The sequence below is a fragment of the Chiloscyllium plagiosum genome, unplaced genomic scaffold (assembly GCF_037043375.1).
Source record: "Chiloscyllium plagiosum isolate Xiang-an unplaced genomic scaffold, Cpla_swu_hap1 HiC_scaffold_6, whole genome shotgun sequence".
In the NCBI taxonomy this organism is placed as follows: domain Eukaryota; kingdom Metazoa; phylum Chordata; class Chondrichthyes; order Orectolobiformes; family Hemiscylliidae; genus Chiloscyllium; species Chiloscyllium plagiosum.
Window position 1 is genome coordinate 97,120,835 of NW_028270144.1, and position 20,909 is coordinate 97,141,743.

General features: G+C 39.8%; 1 protein-coding gene across 1 annotated transcript in view; it reads left to right on the plus strand.

The window, feature by feature from the left end:
- Positions 1 to 20,909, plus strand: part of LOC122551068 (neurobeachin) — a 991,558-nt gene that overhangs the window by 162,714 nt on the left and 807,935 nt on the right. The window contains exon 13 of the mRNA XM_087988254.1: positions 21 to 189. Coding sequence (XP_087844380.1) covers positions 21 to 189 — 169 coding nt within the window. The remainder of the gene's footprint in view (positions 1 to 20; positions 190 to 20,909) is intronic.

A 20,909-nucleotide genomic window follows, 5' to 3' on the forward strand; every position in this document is an offset into this window, starting at 1 on the left:
CTTTTATGTTTAATTTCCAGGTGCAGCTTTCACTTTATACGTACTTGTCTGCTGAATTCATTGGCACTGCTACTATATACAGTACTATACGTAGAGTAGGCACTGTGCTGCAATTAATGCATACTCTCAAATATTACTACTGGGTAATTAATCCATCTGATTGCAGTGGCATATCTTCCAAAGGGCAAGGTAAGAATCATATGAAACTTTTTTTATGAACATTACAGTCATTGCAGTAAACCGAAATGTTTCATTTTGCTTCTCCAAAATTCTAATATTGTTGGTTCCAACTGAACATACTTGATCACTCTCTCTTATTTGGATCAACAATTGGAATGTACTTAATGAAACAGCTATGAAGTGCAACTTAGATTTACTTTCAACATAATGAAAGATATTTTAACATCAATAAGAGAGTTTCCTGTAAACACAAGTAAATGTTGATATGGAAAATTTACTTTTTTTTAAAATCATCTGAAGTATGTGAACATAGGAAGTGGAGTAGTCCATTTAGCCCCTTGAACCTCTTTTGCAATGAAAGTTTATGTTAACAAAATTGAGTTACTAATATTTTTATGAAGTGAATCTGACTTGCATCAATTTAGTAGGAATACTTGTAGTGAAAATGCCAAAGAAACCTAATTTTAAAACATTTCTATTGTCACTGTTTTTCTGTTAATTAAGTTCTCAGCAAAGTCTTTATTACTCGAGGTCCAATGATTCTAATATTTTTGGCCAGTCTGTGACTTTGCGCCATTTGTAAACTTGTGTTCATCCAGACCTCTGTTGCTTCAAGCTGAACATGCTCCATGCCCATCACATTGTTTCTGGTGTATGTTTGGTTCCCTTTCTGGCAATGCTTTGATTTTTGAATTTTTATTCTTGTTTTCAAGTCTTCCATGGCTTATGCTCACTGCTTTTATAACATCCTAAAACTGTTTAAGATCTCTGCAATCCTTCAGTTCTGGCCTCTTGCATATTCTGACTTTTCATGTTCCACAATTGGTGGCTGACCTGCCGAGCTTAATGTTTGAAATGTCTTCCCTAAACCTCCATGCCTGTTTGCATTTTCTCCTTCCTTTAAGATGCCTCTTTGACCAAGTGCTTGGTCACCTGTTCGAACATCTCCTTGTGTGGCTTGATGTCAAGTTCTGTTTGATAATGCTCATGAAGCACTATATATATTCTTCAATGGAATCTGGTCTTCACGGCACAGGTGTTGCCCATCCCTAATTACCACAACTGAAAAGTTTGCTAGGCCTTTTCAGAGGACATTTGAGTCAACCACATTGCTGTGAGTCTAGAGTCACATGTAAGTTAGTCCAGGTAAGGATGGCAGATGGCCTCCTGAAAAAAGCATGGGTGAACCAGATGGGTTTTTACAACATTATTGATAGTTTCATGATCACCATTATTGAGTTTAGTTCTTAATTCTAGATTCATTAATTCATGGATTTGAATCAGTGTCTCTAGAATATAAGACTGAGTCTTTGGATTATCAGTTGAAACTTTATTGCTGGAACAGCACAGCAGGTCAGGCAGCATCCAGGGAACAGGAGATTCGACGTTTCGGGCACAGGCCCTTCTTCAGGAATGCAGACCTCACTTTCTCCTCTTTGGATTATCAGTCCAAGTTACCTTACCATTTTGGCACCCGGTCCCCAAAACATTTACAACATTAAAGGCATAATGCAAATTACAAGTTGCTGTTAGGATGACATAAGCATGAGCAGGTTTAGAACGTTGTTTTGTAACTGTGAGCTTCTGTTTATTTCTATATATAAGTGATTGTTGCAGTCTATTATAACATTTTTAATTAGCATGACAGGTGCTGACTGAGAGCTAGAAATGCACTCAAAACGTGAATCACCTGGAAAGAAAGAGGCTTGAAAAATCTATTCTAATATAGTCAATAAGAAACTAACACATCATGTGATATGATTTTGGTATGAAATCATCCATATTGGCTTTTGATTAGTGGTTTTAGGCCATTTATAGTTTTGAACTCGTGACAACAAAATAGCTAAGTGATGTGAAGTGAATTTGAAAATATTTCCCTTTGGTTTAAATTCTCCAGGAGCTTACAAAATATTATTTCTAGCAATTGTCCATGAGAAATGAATAAATGGAGCAATGTCAGAAGCAGAATGTCAAAAGGAAAGAAATTGTTGAGCAGTTATCCATCTCAACTGACCCCTCTCCATTTTGCATACTGTTAATGTCCCCAGTAGATATTGGGGTAAGCAGTGGAAACGTGAATGAGACAGATAGGAGCTTTATGAACACATGGAACTGGAGGTGGGAACATTCAGCAAACAGTTTCCCATCATTTAGCATGCAGAACATCCAATTTAAATCATATTCAGGAAACTGGTTTTGCTAGGAACTGAAAGGATCAGCCCATAGCTCATTTTAAAGAGCAATTTAATAAAGCGTAAACTTATGATGAGTTAACTGTGGCTAAGTTGGTAGTAGTCTTAACTCTGGGTTCTGACACAAAGGTTAAGTCCCACCCCAGAGACTTGGATACAGAAATGTTGGCTGACACTTCGTGATTATTAAGGAATACTGCACGTTCAGATGTTCCATGTTTTTGATGAGATGTTAAACTGGCCCCATTGCTGTCTCAGGTGGACTTAAAAGATCCCACAACATTATTTTGATGAACAGCAGAAAACGTATCCCTGAAGTTATAGCTAACATTTATTCCTCAATCAGCACCATTAAAAACTTGATTTTCTAGTCAATTTGATTTTGTACATTCTGCTCTGGGCATGAAATGTAGTACCTGTAATTGAATGAATAAGTGTTTGCCAGAATTATGTCATTCTTGACAGATATTGATTTCAAACTACAAGCTGAAGAGTAACATTTCCAAAGTCACTGAACATAACTTGATCATGTGTGTTCTCCATGACTGAGTCTATGTGCTGAAATAAGCTTGCAATGGCTTATTTTAATATCAATGATTGATTAGAGTTGTATTGTGTTCAAGTGTTACTGATTCGTGATTTACTTATTATGCGCAATTCCTTTGACTTTTGTCTCTCAATAAAGCTGTCACAAAGACTCCCTCAGCTGGTAGGGTGGAGATAGTCTGATCAGCTGACATCCATGACACATTTTTTCTACTGTTCCGCAATCAATGGGTGATTTTCTTCCATCATGTTAAGACGAAAGGTCATCTTATTACAAGCTGTTAACCTTATTTATCCAGTGATCTGGTTCAACTCATTTTCAAGTGTTGGCAGGTAGGGTTGAGTGATTGGTAGGGTTGGATCTAAAACTTCTGAAAGATTTTTGTTGAGGCAAGCCTACATGTGCTAATGCACTGCCTGTGATTCATGTGTAGTCGTCACATGGTGAGACTTTACTCTTCGATGTTGACACAGAGTAAAGCTAAAGAATTTTTTTTCCCAATTTTCTCCCCTTCTCTCCTCTCCTGAAGGTGGTGACTCATGCTGGGGTATGGTTCCACAGGCACCAGCAGCCCTCCGGTACCTCACCCAAGGGTCTATTCTTCATGTGTGAGCCTATACGGTGAGTATCGGTGGGCTATTCGACTGTGGGGCATCGATGCCAAGGACGTCCTTTCTGCACCTGATGACCGTGCATGCATTTTTAGCAAGATGGCTTCATAGTGACCTGGAAGTAAAACTCTGCCCAGTTTTCTATATGCCTCTTCTGTACTTTGGAGCATTGAACGATGAGGTACCATCTTGAAGTTTATGTAGAGCTTAACAGGAGTAGTAATGGAAAGCTTGAAATTCAAATAGAAGTTAAAAATTGAAGTTACAAATGTAAGTCAAGAGAGTGCTGAGAATAGAGCTGTTTTTAGATCAGTCTTCAAACCTGGGACTGCATATATTGTAACGAATGCAAAAATGTGTTTCAGAATGGTTCAGTCGAAGGTGTGGTTTTAGTAGTTACCAGGTTTATCTTTGCTTTGGGTTCCAAGACACAATTGCTTATTTATAGAGCATTGAAAAATAAAAGCGATGAACTTATCACATTCTTCAAATTAGTATCATATTATCCAAATTAACTTGTTCATACGTTCTGCTGCACTCTTAATTCTCTTGTATTAAATTGGTTATATTTTGGTTTAAAAACAATGAAGATGAAAAGGCTGTTTGTAAGTTTGGACAGACATATAGTTTGTAACTGTAAAGGAATAGGAAATACTGAAAATATGACAAATCATATTCTTAGATATTTTGACTTTCCTAAAATAACCTTATAAGGAACTTGAAATATGCATTCACCAGTAAGATGCTTTCTCTTTCTCCTGTGGTGCCAATTGAGCTGAACCGTGGAATTTTCACTGATTATTGTTCTGAAAAGGATTGATAAAATGATATAGTTGACAAAAGCCTTCATAATTACTGCATATAAAAATCACAAAGGTTCATTGTATGAACTGTATGGGTAAAATCTGAATTGAAGGTTGAAGTCTTTTGATATGAAATGCCCACAGTACTAACAAAATAATTATTGGAGACGATAATCTCAGACTGTGGTAAGACAAAGATTTATGAGCAGAATTAAAAGGCGAACTTTGATTTGTGTCGGTAATCAGTATGTTCCATGTTCAGTAAGGAAGATTGCAGTCGTAAACTTGGTCTTACAAAATTAAGCAAGAAAAGCAAATGAACTGTAGTTAGGTTAATATTTGTAAAATAATGCAGTATCCTGGCCAGAAGAGTTATAGCTGAAAGATGTTGATTTTGAAATTAACCAGTTTTGATGGAATGAAAGGTGACTTTGCCCAGTATTAATTGGAAAGAATTAATGACAGATGTATATGTGGGATGAAGGAGGGCACAGACTTTTTAAACAGATAAATGTTGAAAGTAAAGAAGTTTTTTTAAGCATTGCAAATGATGAATGCTGTGGCGACAATGCAGAAAAAATGAGTAGTAGAAGGAATCAAAGGAGGAAACCTACTTTTCCTCTACTTGAAGGGACAACCTTTCCTTGTTAGCAACAGCAGCTTGTATTTTTATAGTTCCTTTGATGAAATAAAAGATTCCACAGCCCTTGACAATAGTATTCTGAAATAAAATTCAGAGACCAAATCATATAAGGAAATGTTAGGGCAAATGGCCAACAACTTGGCCAAAGAGCAAATCTTTTAGGGCGAAAGTGAGGTAGAGAGGTAGAAAAGTTTAGGACAGTAATTGCAGAGTTCAGAGCTGAGGTAGCAGAAGCCACAGCTAGCAGTGATTAGAGATTAGAATCAGGAATACTGAAGTGCAAAATTGGGCGAATGTGGATAGCTTCGTGCGCACGCACACACACGCACACAATTGTTAAAGATTCAAGGAGCCATTTAGAATTGAGTTGTTTGGCCATGTTATGAAACATCTCTGTGGCATCTGGGACTTGAAACTGGACCTTCTGGACCAGAGATGGGGTGCTACCACAGAATTACAAAAACCTAAAACTAGTCAAAGCTGTTGAAAGAATTGTAGGTAATCAGATTGCTTAGAAAGGCTAAATACGAATTGCAGCACTGTACATGGGGCAGACTGCTAAATCAGGGCACTATTTAGTAAAACTGTGCCTGTTGTAATTGGGTATGGGCTGAGACAAGCTATCTAGTAACACCATTTCTCTTTGACATTGGTATAGAAGTTGTGATAAAAGAAGCACAGAAGGTTGCCAAATTAGGAGGCCAATTGGTGAAAGGGGTGATCTTTAATGATGTCCCAGAGCTATTGGCTACCACAGCATAGTCTACAGATCCTGTTGGATAGCATGATAATTAATGTAAAAAGGATGAGCCAAGATGACTGAAAGAAATGAAGAAAGTAAGTTGATGACAAACTAAGTGGTTAGCAGCTGGAACAAGTAAACAAGTAAATGCTGAGAAGCATCTTATTAGAAATTGGTCACTACCATAAATCGGAGCTAGAATAGTAATTACAAAGAATGTATTCTTTAAAGATAAAGAGAACTAATCAACATTAGAATAGAAGTTCGTCAAATCAGTCTTGATTCTTTTCAGTGTTTTGTACGGGTGGCACTGTAAGCAGGGTAGATCAAAACATTATGAAAAGATATTAAGAGATTACGTGAATAGCCAAAACTTTAGCGGAAAGACAAATTAGGCTATCCAATTTTGATGTTAAAGGGGGAGGACAGAGTACTTATTAAATGGTGAGATGTTGCAAGCAATGTGATCCAGAGATTTGGGTTTTATATACACTGATCATTTAGTTATAATGAAATGTCTCCAAAAAAAATCAAACATGCATTAAGAATGTGGCCTTTGTCTGGATATCTGTAGTACATGAAAGTAGACATTATGCTGTAGATTTACAAGACTCTGGTTAGACCAGAGTCTGGAATACGCAGAAAAATTCTGGATGCCACATCTTTAATCGGATATAATGGCTTAGAACATAGAACATAGAAAAATACAGCGCAGTACAGGCCCTTTGGCCCTCGATGTTGCACCGATCCAAGCCCACCTAACCTACACTAGCCCACTATCCTCCATATGCCTATCCAATGCCCGCTTAAATGCCCATAAAGAGGGAGAGTCCACCACTGCTACTAGCAGGGCATTCCATGAACTCACGACTCGCTGAGTAAAGAATCTACCCCTAACATCTGTCCTATACCTACCACCCCTTAATTTAAAGCTATGCCCCCTCGTAATAGCTGACTCCATACGTGGAAAAAGGTTCTCATGGTCAACCCTATCTAAATCCCTAATCATCTTGTACACCTCTATCAAGTCACCCCTAAACCTTCTTTTCTCCAATGAAAACAGCCCCAAGTGCCTCAGCCTTTCCTCATACGATCTTCTTACCATAGCAGGCAACATCCTGGTAAACCTCCTCTGCACCCGTTCCAGTGCCTCCACATCCTTCCTATAGTATGGCGATCAAAACTGCACACAATACTCCAGATGCGGCCGCACCACAGTCTTATACAACTGCAACATGACCTAAGGGCTCCGGAACTCAATTCCTCTACCAATAAAAACCAGTACGCCATATGCCTCCTTCACCGCACTATTTACCTGGGTGGCAACTTTCAGAGATCAGTGTACATGGACACCAAGATCCCTCTGCTCATCCACACTACCAAGTATCCGACCATTAGCCCAGTAGCCCCTCTTTTTGTTACTCTTACCAAAGTGAATCACCTCACACTTACCTACATTGAAATCCATTTGCCACCTTTCTGCCCAGCTCTGCAACTTATCTATATCCTGCTGTAACCTGACACATTCTTCCTCACTGTCAACAACTCCACCGACTTTCATATCATCCGCAAACTTGCTCACCCAACCTTCTAGCCCCTCCTTCAGGTCATTTATAAAAATGACAAACAGCAATGACAAAACAGATCCTTGCGGAACACCGCGAGTAACTGCACTCCAAGATGAACCTTTACCATCAACTACTACCCTCTGTCTTCTTCCAGCCAGGCAATTCCTAATCCACACCTCCAACTCACCCTCAATGCCATACCTCCGTATTTTTTGCAGTAGCCTACCATGGGGAACCTTATCAAACGCCTTACTAAAATCCATATACACCACATCTACCGCTTTACCCTCGTCTACCTCCTTAGTCACCTTCTCAAAAAATTCAATAAGGTTTGTGAGGTATGACCTGCCCTTCACAAAACCATGCTGACTATCCTTGATCACATTATTCTTATCCAGATGTTCATAAATCCTATCCCTTACAATTCTCTCTAAGACTTTGCCCACAACAGAAGTGAGACTCACCGGCCTATCCCTACTCCCCTTCTTGAACAAGGGAACCACATTTGCTATCCTCCAGTCTACTGGCACTATTCCTGTAGACAACGAGGACATAAAAATCAAGGCCAATGGCGCTGCAATCTCCTCCTTTGCTTCCCAGAGAATCCTAGGATAAATGCTATCAGGCCCAGGGGACTTATCTATTTACACCCTTTCCTGAATTTCCAACACCTCTTCCCTACATACCTCAAAGCCGTCCATTCTAATTAATTGTGACTCAATATTCACATCGGCAACAATGTCCTGTTCCTGAGTGAATACTGACGAAAAGTATTCATTCAGTGTCTGTCCAATCTCTTCAGCCTTCACACGCAACTTCCCACTACTATCCTTGACTGGACCTATTCCTACCCTAGTCATTCTTTTATTCCTGATATACCTATAGAAAGCCTTAGGGTTTTCCCTAATCCTACCAACTAAGGACTTTTCATGTCCCCTCCTTGCTGCTCTTAGCTTGGAAGGAAGTGCTGTCCACTTGGACTTCATTATAACATGAGGAAAGATGAAACCATCTTAATTGTGTTCAATCATTTGATCGAACAGAAGTTGAAAATTGCTGTAAAGAGACATTTTGTTGAAGCTTTATGAATGCATAATTTGTGCTGTAGCTATTTATGCTTATTAGAAGTGGAAAATATTCATATGTAAGGATTTATTCTTTGTAAGGAAAAGAAATGTGTTCAAACCTTGCATTTTTTTTTCTCTCATTTGCCTGAAAGCTTTTGAAGGCTGTAGTTCCTTATTGGTTTTTTTTATGCCAATGCCTGGGCAAGTCACAAATTGACTTGCCAATCAATCAGCACCCTTTCCTCTTGTGGTATAGATTGTTGTGATTTATTGCAAATTCTTGTTTTTGTCTTCATTAAGGGCAAGAGTTAACACTTCTCCGTAATTAGATATTTAATTGTTTCTCTGTAATTTCCTTGACATTAATTTCTCTACATTATTCTCAACTAGTTGAGAAATGTGAGGTAATGCATTTTGGGAGAAGCTTTGATGGTATGTTTTGCTTGTTAGCAATATTTAGATTATTCCATATTTAAGAATTCATCTTGAAATGACCAGATTCACCAGACAAATGCATCAACTTTATAACATTCAAATTATGTCAGTGGTGACATAATGATATATTATTTTTGCTGTAGTAATTAAAGACTATATTTGGAGAACAACTTTTGAAAATTAGCAGTGAAAAATATTTCTTTTTTTTTTTGAAGATCTGCTCTAAGTACTGAGTACTGGCAGTTTTCTAGGTGCAATGTTGAGACCTTAGTAAAAATGTATCTCGGAGCTCAAAGGCTAGATTGCGTTCTTTTTTGGAATGTTGGTTTCTGATGTGAAGAAAAATGTTTGTGTAAAGCTGTATTACTCGCTGGTGCTTTTCTTCATACCTAAATGTGCCTTAATTTTAAATCCAAAACTGCAGTGGTAATTTTGGATCTACTGTTGCATGACAAGTCTTTTAACAGCGGTAGTAATCACAGTGGATCAATTGGAGGAAGTACTGCCATTGAATATGAATACTTTAAAACGGGTTTCCTCGTTTACAAAAAAAAATTCAGTACTTTTTGTGATTGGTTATTGTGATTACATGTATAATAAATTTACATGCACACAGTTTTTGGAAGCAACTCAAAGCTGATGATGATGATCTCCATCAGTTTTGATTGTTAAATTTGGATAAGAATCTGAAAATAAAGAAGCTGGGCTTACTGAAAGGGGCTATAATGTTGTCATAAACTCAACTGGGTCACTAATGACCTATAGTTAAGGAAATCTCCTGTCCTTGGTTTGTTGATGACTCAAATCCCTGGCACACCAGATTGAGTGGCTTGGAATGTGTTGGTGTTGATGTTGCCATGTGTTGTATTGGGAAAAAGGGGTCCAAATATTTCACATTTTTCATTTCAGTCTAATGTTCAGTTCTCTTCCAGCCAGATAGTCATGTGGATGAAACAATGTAGGACAATGCAGATTAAAGAATCATTCATAAATGATGGAGGATGTGCACTGGAATGTAGGGTTAGTGAGGGTTTTGTTTTTCTTTCATAGGGTGTAGGTGTCCACCTATTCCTAATTGCCATTGAAGGGGGAGTAATATACTTCCAAGTCAGGATGGTATGTGGCTGAGAGGGGAACTTGTAGGTTGTGGTGATCACTTGCATCTCCTACTGTTGCCTTTCTGGCTATATTTGTAGGTTTGGAAGTTGCTGTCGAGGAACTTTTGTGGTTTGATGCAGCGTGCTGTGCAGGGTAAGTACTTCCGTCACTGAACATCAGTAGTAAATGGCATGAATTGTGAAGTGGTAGATGGAATTTCACTCAGTTGGGCTACTTTGACCTGCATTGTGTCCAGCTTCTTTAATGCTTTGAAGCTGCATGTATTTAGGCAAGTGGAGATAGTCATGATTTGGGCTATGTTAATGGTGAAAGGTTTTGGGGAGTAAGGTGAGTTAGTTTCTGCAGAATTCCTAATTTCTGACCTGGTCATGGAATCACAATATTCATATGGTTGATGGCAGTTTCTAGTCAATGATAGGATGTGGATATTTGGAGAATTAGACGATGGTGAGGCCATTGAATATTGGGAAATGGTAAGAATCTTTCATGTTGCAGATGACCTGCCCTGTGTGTAAATGTTACTTGAACATCTCACTTCTGACCTATGACAGATGGGATGACATTGATGAAGCTGCTGAATTTGATTGCAGAGTTAAAATAGTTTGATAATGTTGTGATACTTGCAGTTGGTTACTGACATCAGAAATTTCCCTTCATGTTTGATGCTTGTTGTGATGAGCATTATGCAAATATGCATTGTGCATCTCATGACTCCCAAGGTGAGATAACCAAGTAGAGTACATTTGTCTCTTTTCAGATGTACATCGTCGAGATCCATTGTGTGGTTGCACATATCAAAACTTAGAATAGTTTCTTATATTGGCAGAGACTTGAGGTACTGCATGACATATCCATTGCTTCCTTCCTCTGTTATTGTTCTTCAAATGATTTCATTGATGTGGGGTTTTTTTCCTTCAATTTGATTTAGGAATTGCAATACCTTTAAGCAAAATCTGAGGAAGAAAAATATGTTGCAAGATCAGATTTATACTTTTTAAAACATTTGTTTGACCAGCATATACAGTGTACTTAAAGATTTTGAGTGTTTTTTTTACCCCTGGGGGCAAATGTACTACAGGTTGTGGTATAGCTTGTAAAATAAACAAAGTAAAATTGTAAAACCTCCATGCTTTATGTAATACTTCATGAGTTCCTCATGATGTGCACTTAACTTAAAACTAGGCTACACCTGATTTCTAATAATTGCTGTCAGTTAATTCTAGCGAACTATTCCACAAGTGTGTTAATTTTTTTTAACATTCAAAATACTTATATACCATCTAATCATTTTCATCATGTTTGACATTTCCACTCCCCAAATTTTTTTGAAATCAGTGCTGGTCTCAACAAGGTATTTTAAAAGTATAGTTCTTTTCAAGTAGGTCACCATTAACAAAATCTGAAGTAGGAGATCAGGATTGGATTTCTTTTCTGTTGAAAGTAGAAAGCTTGAGGAATGACCAAATAATGGTCTTTAAAATTATGGGATGTTTTATTAAGAGTAGGCAGTACATGTATTTCCACTTCTGCAGAGGAATCAAATTAGAAACCCTCAAAAGGTGATCACCGCAAAATCAAATCGGAAATTCAGAAGCAATTTTTTTATCAAAACAGTGTAGAACACTTACAACAGGAAGTATTTGAGACAAATTGGAAAGGTGTGTTTTAATTGGAGTCCAAATACAAATTTGAGAGAGAAGTGAATAAGGGACTATGCTGATGGAATTAAATGATTGAAGATGGGAGGAGGCTAGAGTAGAGCCTAAAAACTGGCAAAGACTAGTAGGAGCAAATGTCCATTTTTGTTTATTCGCATATTTTAGATATTGCTGGCTCGATCAGCATTTGTTGCCTACCCCAAAATGTCTTTCAGAAGGTAGTATTGATCTGTTTTCTGAACCACTGTAGTCTATCTGGTGTTGATGCATCCACAGTGCTGTTAGAACAGAGCCCTGGGATTTTGGCCCAGTGGCAGTGATGAATGGCAATATTGCACCATGCCAGAGTAGTATGTGGCTTGCGGGGGCGTTGTAGCATGATGTTCAGATGCACCTACTATTGTCCTTTGAGGTGATAGAGGTCTTTTGCAAGATGTTGTCAAAGGAACCTGCATGAGCTACTGCCATTGTATGTCAGAGATGATATGGGGTGCCAGTTTTGAACTGGAGTGGACAAGGTCAGAAGTCACATGACACCAGGTTACAGTCCAACAGGGTTATTGGAAATCATAAGCTCAAGATGGAGAAAGTGGATATTGAAGATGGTAAATCAAGTGCATTGCTTTGCTCTAGATTGCATTAAACTTTGTGGTATTGGAGCTATGCTTATTCAAGCAAGTGATGTATATTCTTTGTAAAAATTCTTTAAAGTTGAAACTAGGCAGGATTGAAATGAATAGTATGGGATACTAATTTTATGCTCAGGTGAGCCATATGAAATAATGCAGAATGCTCTGCAGTATTATAAGGTAGAACTCTGGTGTATTTAAAATATATTCCATTGAGCTGTCTTTTTGACTAATGTCTTTTTAGTAATTGGGCCTTTAATTTATTATGGAAGTACGGAATTTAGTTTGGTCTGAAAATCATGGTATGGTCAAGATGATATTGAAGCCCTTGCTAAAATGCAAACATAAAATACATGGAGTTAGGAATTGGGATAGACTCTTACACCTTTAGGTCTACTCTGCTTGTCAATAAGATCAAGGCTGATTGTGGCCTTGGTACCACTTCTCTGCTTACACACACACCCTTGAATTCCCTTCTTTGTTAAGAATTTATCTATCTGTGCCTTAAAAATATTCTATGACGTGGCCTCCAGCACACTGGGCAAGAGTATTCCATAGACTGAGTGAAAGAAAATGCTCCTCATATCCATCTTAAAAGAGACCCACTTATTTTTTTAAACGATATTCCTTAGTTCTAATCTGTCACTTGGCATAATATCTATCAGCATCAGCCCTGTCAAATCTATTAAACACTAGAGGTCAAATGTTGATTAGACAGAGTCCTGGCCTGTGCTTTTCTGGTCTGTTTTACTCCAACACACACACCACCTCTTGCCATTCCAGCATTACTTGTTCCCTGTGTATACACCCAGTCAATATCTCACCCAGTTACCTTCAATGAACATATAATCATCACCTATTCCTTAGTTCCATTTAACATCAGACATCCCTATGAGATCCCTCTGGATAATAATGGATTCCCCTTTTTTTCCTTTTTAAAATACATTATATATAGACAATAATAATAAAAAGAAAAGTTGCACAAAATGATAATGTATCATATTCCTTTTTTGTGTAAAATGACTTTCCAGATATCCTTTTTCTAGTATTTCTCATAGTTATGTTGAGTTTGCTTTGTTTTTTTTTATAATCAGCTAGCTGTCTATTGTTTTTCACCAGTTTCAATCTGGATATTTTTCTATTCCCCAACATTTTCCAATCGCACATTTAGCTAGTTGCATGTTATCCCAATGTGACTTCATTTCAATGTAGCCCCCAATGGATATTGCTAAAAGATCCCTTTAGAGCTCGTTTTGAAATTTATGCTGAGTGAGACATCATTCCATAGCCCCCTCAAGGGGAGTCAAGCACGAGAGGGCATGGGTTTAGGGTGAGGGGGGAAAGATTTAAAAGGGGCAACTTTTTCACGCTGAGGGTGGTGTATGTATGGAATGAGCTGCCAGAGGAAGTGGTGGAGACTGGTACAATTACAACATTTTAAAAGGCATCTGGATGGATACATGAATAAGGACTAAGAGGGATATGGGCCAAGTGCTGGCAAATGGGACTAGATTAGTTTCGGATATCTGGTTGGCATGGATGAGTTGGATCGAAGGGTCTGTTTTTGTGCTGGACATCTCTGTGACTCTAAGTGAGCATTTATGTTTGGTAAATTTTGCTACTGTTCTTAGCTCGCCAGCTAAAAAGCAACATTTACTTTCCTCTCACTAAAGAAAAATTATGAACCCAGCTGCATTTGAACCCCTCACATAAGAAGCATCACGAAAACGATAAGTCCCATGTTTGTAGTATCTCCCAATTATGGAAATTTCAAAACAGCATTGCCTCATTTTTAATTTTTTTCAATGTTTTGTTTGTTCAAATTATATCTTCTACCTTGGGATTTTCCATAGTTGTACTCAATTGTAAGTCCTTTAAAGAGGCCAGGTGCCATTTTTAGTAGGCACTCTAATTCAACAGTTTGAATAGACTTTGCAGTTCTCCATTTCAGTTTTAAAAAGCACTGTGTCTTTTCATGAAACCCTAGAACATCGGGGTTAGGTCATTTTTGGAATACTGCGTGCAGTTCTGGTCTCCTGCTATAGGAAGAATGTTGTGAAACTTGAAAAGGTCAGAAAAGGTTTACAAGAATGTTGCCAGGATTGGAGAGTTTGAGCATTAAAGAGAGGCTGAATAGTCTGGGCTATTTTCCCTGGAGTGTTGGAGAGTGAGGGGTAACCTTTATGAAGGTTTATATAATCATGAGAGACATGGATGTGGTGAATAATTATGGTCTTTTCCCTAGGGTGAGGAGTCCAGATCTAGAGGGCATAGGTTTAAGGTGAGAGGGGGGGAAAAATTTAAGAGACCTAAGGGGCAACTTTTTCATGCAGAGCAAGTGGTGGAGGCTGGTGCAATTACAAGACGTCTGGATAGGTATATGAATAGGAAGGGTTTAGAGGGATATGGGCTAAGTGATGGCAAATAGGACTAGATTTGGATGTAGGCTTGCTCGCTGAGCTGTAAAGTTCATTTCCAGATGCTTCGTTACCCTACTAGGTTACATCCTCAGTGGGCCTCAGGCGAAGCAATGTTGAAAATTCCTGCTTTCTACTTATGTTTGGGTTTCTTTGGGTTGGTGATGTTATTTCCTGTGATGAAGTCATTTCCAATTCCTTTTTCTCAGGGGGTGGTAGATGGGGTCTAACTCAATGTGTTTGTTGATAGAGTTCCGGTTGGAATGCCATGCTTCTAGGAATTCTCATGCATGTCTTTTTTTGGCTTGTCCTAAGATGGATGTGTTAGATTAGATTAGATTAGATTACAGTGTGGAAACAGGCCCTTCGGCCCAACAAGTCCACACCGACCCACCGAAGCGCAACCCACCCATACCCCTACATTTACCCCTCACCTAACACTACGGACAATTTAGTATGGCCAATTCACCTAACCTGCACATCTTTGGACTGTGGGAGGAAACCGGAGCACCCGGAGGAAACCCACGCAGACACGGGGAGAACGTGCAAACTCCACACAGTCAGTCGCCTGAGTCGGGAATTGAACCCGGGTCTCTGGCGCTGCGAGGCAGCAGTGCTAACCACTGTGCCACCGTGCCGCCCACTGTTCCAGTCGAAGTGTGTCCTTACCTGTATGCAAGGATACTGGTGATACTAAGGATACATGTCATTTTGTGGCTAGTTGATGTTTATGTATCCTGGTGGCTAGTTTTCTGCGTGTTTGTCCAATGTAGTGTTTGGACTAGTCTTTGAAGCATGGCATTCCAACTGGAATTCTATCAACAAACACATCGAGTTAGACCCCATTTACCACCCCCTGAGAAAAGGACCAGGAAGTGACTTCACCAGAGGAAATGACATCACTAACCAAAACATATAAATAGAAAGCAGGAATTTTCAGCATTGCTTCACCTGAGGCCCACTGAAGATGTTACCTAGTTGGGTAACAAAACGTCTGGACGTGAACCTTCCAGCTCAGTGAGCCAACCTACATCCAAAACCTCAACCTGAGCTGAAAATCTTCTCAAAACTCACTTGGACTGTATTTATTTAGCATATCTGGTCGGCATCGATGAGTTGGACCAAAGGTTATGTTTCCGTGTTGTACATCTATATCGCTGTTTTGAAGAAATCCTTTTAATTATTATATATTCTTGTATAAAGTGATATTTCATATATTTCTGTCTGGTTTCCAATGCAACGTAGCTCATGCCCCATAAATCAGTCTTCTAATTTTGAATGCTGTTTTAAAATTTATTTAAATAACGATTTCAAATTCACTGTTCTTTTCCACAAAAAATCATCGAAACCCATCATAAAATGCTTGAAATCTGTCCTCCATGCAAGTAAAACATGGCAGGATTTGCTTCAACTGAAGACAGCCCAACAAACACCAAACTTGAGAGGCCTTATTTTTACTGTATGTGTATGTATCTAACTTTCTCACTTGGTTTCGCACGTCTTCTGAAGGGCAAAGAAATGCTTCTCTTTTGAACTGGTATCCCTCTAGAAATGGTACTTTAACGGCAATTATCTACATTGCCATTATATTTGTTGCTAACAGTAACAAGAAAATACTCCAAATTGCTTTTCCTGCCATAGGTGAATGTATACATGTCCTGGTCTCTTGTGTTTTTTTGAACCTGATGCCACCAGCCTGGATTTATCCTTGTAAACCAATCAGGAGGCATCTTTTCCATGCATCACCACTTCCTTGATAGGGCTGGTTGTCCCCCATTTGACACCTCTTTGAACAAATTCTGTCTCCAGCTTTCTAATTTATTCATAATCTAAGCCTTCCCAATCACGTAGGCTTGAGCTCCTGCTGTCATTCTTGGTATGTCCTATATTCCTTGTTACTCATTCTGTCTCTTTCAAGACTGTTACTTACAGAACTTACATTAGTTTCCTGCTATCCATTTTTGTATTTCATGCTTCCAATCCATGGGACTGACCTTTTTGTCCCCTCATTCTGTACATTTAACCAATGGCCTTCCCTGCTCTACTTATAGTCACATTTATTTTTCATTGACTACTACTTCCTTCTGGTAACTATTTGATTTTAGTTTCCATTTTTTGTATTTGTCTTTTGGGATGGATGGCCTTACTTTGACCTAGAAGTGAGCTGTTCTTTATCTAGCAAACTTTCAATAGTGGCAGAGAGACAACAGGAGGCGATGGACCAGTGGTATTATCACTAGTCTATTAATCCAGAAACTGGCTAATGTTCCGGGGACCCAGCTTTGAATCCCAGCACAACAAATGGTATAGTTTGAATTCGATAAAAAAAGAAATCTGAAATTAGGAATCTATTGTTGACTGTGAAACCATTACTGAGTGTTGGAAAAACCCATCTGGCTCACTCATGTCCTTCAGGGAAGGAAATCTGCCATCCTCACCTTGTATGGATTACATGTGACTCCACACCCACAATACTGTGGTTGACTGACAATTACTAACTGATATGATGTAGCAAGCCACTTAGTTGTATCAATCATTATGAAGTCTGAACAAAGAAATGAAACCGGACAGACCACCCAGCATTGACGAAAACACTGGAAAAGGCAGCAGTAGAAACAGGCCTGTTGACCCTGTAACACCTTCCTTCACATCTGTGAGTTGGTGCCAAAATTGGGAAAGCTGTCTCACAGGCTAGTCAAGCAATAGCCTGATATAGTCATATTCATGGAGTTGTACCTTACAGACAATGTCCCTGGATATGTCTTTCCCACAGGCAGGACAGACTTAACAGAGGTGACAGCACAGTGTTACACAATTGGGAGGGTGTTCCCCTTGGAATCTGCAACATTGACTCCGGACTTCGAAGTCTCATTATTTCAGTTTATGGGCAAGGAAACCTCCTCCTTCCAATGTACTGTCCTCCCTTGGTGGTTGAATCAGTACTCCTTCATGTTGAAGAACACTTGGAGGAAGTACTAAAGGTGGAATTGACACAAATGTAGTGTGAATGGGGAATTTCAATGTCTACAATAGAGATTGGCTTGGCAACAGCACTAATGATTGAGCTGATCAGGTCCTCAAGGACATAGCTGCTAGATTGGGTCTGCGGCAGTTGGTGAGGGAACCAAAAACAGGGGAAAAATGTTTGACCATATCCTTTTACTAATCAGATGCATCTGACCTTGATGGTATTGGAAAGAATGACTACACATAGTCCTTGTGGAGACTAAGTTCCACCTTCACACTGAGCATATCTGTCATCATATTAGACAGAGTTTGAACACCTCTAGGAACTCAAGACTGGAGGCACTCTTGGCCATCAACAGCAACAGAGCTATACTCGAGCATAATCTGCAACCTCATGGCCTGGCATAACTCCCAATCAGCCATTAGCACCAAGCCAAGGGATCAACCCTGGCTCAATGGAGAATGCAGGAGGGCATGCCAAGAGCAGCACCAGGCATACCTAAAAATGAGGTGTCAACCTGGTGAAGCTACCAAACAGGGCTGCATGCATGCCTTTAGCATGCATAAGTAGCAACTGATAGACAGAGCTAAGCGATCCCGTAACCAATGGATCATATATAAGCTCTGCAGTCCTGCCATATCCAATTTTGAATGGTGGTAGACAAATAACTAATTGGAGGAGGAGACTCCACAAATAACTCCTCCAAAGCTCAACACGTGCAAAATAAGGCTGAACAATTTGCAACAATCTGCCAGAAGTACAAAGTGGATGATCCATCTGAGTTTTTTCCAGTAATCCCCAGCATTACAGATATCAGTCTGTAAGTCGTTGGAGGCGCTGGAAGCTGCAAAAGCTATGGGCACTGACAGTATGATGTAGCAAGCCACTTAGTTGTATCAATCACTATGACGTCTGAACAAAGAAATGAAACTGGACAGACCACCCAGCATTGACCAAAATACTGGAAAAGGCAGCAGTAGAAAGACATGGGCACTGACAGTATACTGAAGACTTATGCTTCTGAACCTGTTGCTCCCCGGCCAAGATTTTCCAGTACATTGACAATACTGACATCTACCTGACAATGTGGCAAAACGCCCAGGTATAGCCTATACATGCAAAGCAGGACAAATGCAGCCTGGCCAGTTACTGCCCCTTTGGTCTACTCTCGATCGTCAGTACAGTGATGGAAGGTGTTATCAATAGCAGTACCAAGCAACATTTGCTCAACAATAACCTGCTCAGTGATACTGTGTTTGGGTTCTAACATGGCACTCAGCTCCTGACCTCATTACAGCCTGGTTCAAACATGGACGAAAGAGCTGAAATCCCGAGGTGAGGCAAGAGTGATAGCTCTTGACATCAAGGTGACATTTGACTGTGTGTCATCCAGGATCCCTAACAAAATTGAAATAATTGGATATCAGGAGGAAAGCCCTCCACTGGTTTGAGTTACACCTGGCACATAGGAAGATGATTGTGATTGTTCGAAGTCAGACATCTCAGCTCCAGGACAACTTTCCAGGAGTTCCTCAGGGTAGTATCCCAGCCCAACCATCTTCAGCTGCTTTATCAATGACCTTCTCTCCATCATAAGGCAAAAGTGGGGATGTTTGCTGATGATTGTACAATGTTCAACATTCACCTCAAACATTGAAGCAGTCCATGTTCAACTGCAACAAGATCCGGACAATATCCAGGCTTGGGCTGACAAACGGCAAGTAATATTTGCACCACACAAGTGCCAGGCAGTGACTATCTCCAATAGGAGACAATCTAATCACTACCACTTGATTTTCAATGGTGTTACCATCACTGAATCCCCCTCGATCAACGTTCTTGGGGTTACCAGAAGCCAGTAACTCAACTGGACTTGTCACTTAAACGCAATGGCAGCAAGAGCAAGTTTAAGGCTTAGACTACTGTGTTGAATGATTCACCATCTGACACCCCATACCCTCTCCAGCAAGACAGGAGTCAGGAGTGTGATGGAAAACTTCCCACTTGCCTGGATGAGGGTAGCTCCACCAAAACTGAAGAAACTTGACACTATACAGAACAAAGCAACCAGCCTGATAGGCACCGCATTCACAAGCATCCAGTCCCTCCGTCACCAATATGCCATCGCAGCAGTGCATACTCTCTCTTAAGGTGCACTGCAGGAATTCACCAAAGATCCAGCAGTTCCCAAACCTACAACTGTGTCCATCTAGAAGGACAAGAGCAGCAGATGCATGGGAATTCATGCAAGTTCCCCTCAAATCCATTCACTGTCTTGAGTCGGAAACATATTGCTGTCCCTTCAGTGATGACGGGTCAAAATCCCGGATTCCCTCCCTATGTCATGATTTAGAGACGCCGATGTTGGACTGGGGTGTACAAAGTTAAAAATCACACAACACCAGGTGATAGTCCAACATGTTTATTTGGAACCACTAGCTTTCAGAGTGCTGCTCCTTCATCAGGTGATTGTGGGGAATAAGATTGTAATTTATACAACCTTATCATGGTAGACGCTGCAAGTCATGTCAGAATGTCGACACAGATACCACCATTACGTGTGGGGACACCTCTCACCATGTACGTGGCAGGTACTTGTGCAACTCCGCCAACGTTGTCTGTCTCATACACTGCAGGCAAGGATGCCTTGAGGCATGGTATATTGGCGAGACCAAACACAGGCTACAGCAACGGATGAATGGACACCGCAGAACAATCAACAGACGAGAGTGTTCCCTCCCAATTGGAGAGCACTTCAGCAGTCCGGGGCATCTGACCTCTGACATTCAGGTGACCATCCTCCAAGGTGAACTTCAGGACAGGCAACAAAGCAAAGTGGCTGAGCAGAGGCTGATAGCCAAGTTCAGTACCCATGGAGACAGCCTCAACTGGAACCTTATGTTCGTGTCACACTACAGGTGATCCCATTGCACAGACACCCACCCCTTTACACTCGCACTCACACACACCCTCTGAGAGAATCATAAACCCCCCCCAACACCCACATGCACACATGTTTGTGGGGTGAATTTGTACTTGCAGAATTACATTTTACTTTGCTCAAAAACTGCATGAATCCATGTAAGATTCTGTAAATCAGTTTTTTAGATTAGAATCCGTCTTACTATTTGGCACAGGAAGCTGACACCTTCAATACCTTATCTGGGCCGACATGACACCAATTGTTAAATTTCACTTGAGAATGTAACTTTTCAAAAAACAAAAGTTTTGCAGTTTACATATCAAAGAATTGAAACCAACATGGTCATTTTAAAAGATGAGAGACTTAACAAAGAATCCAGGTCTTTTTCAATATATAATTTCAGTTAC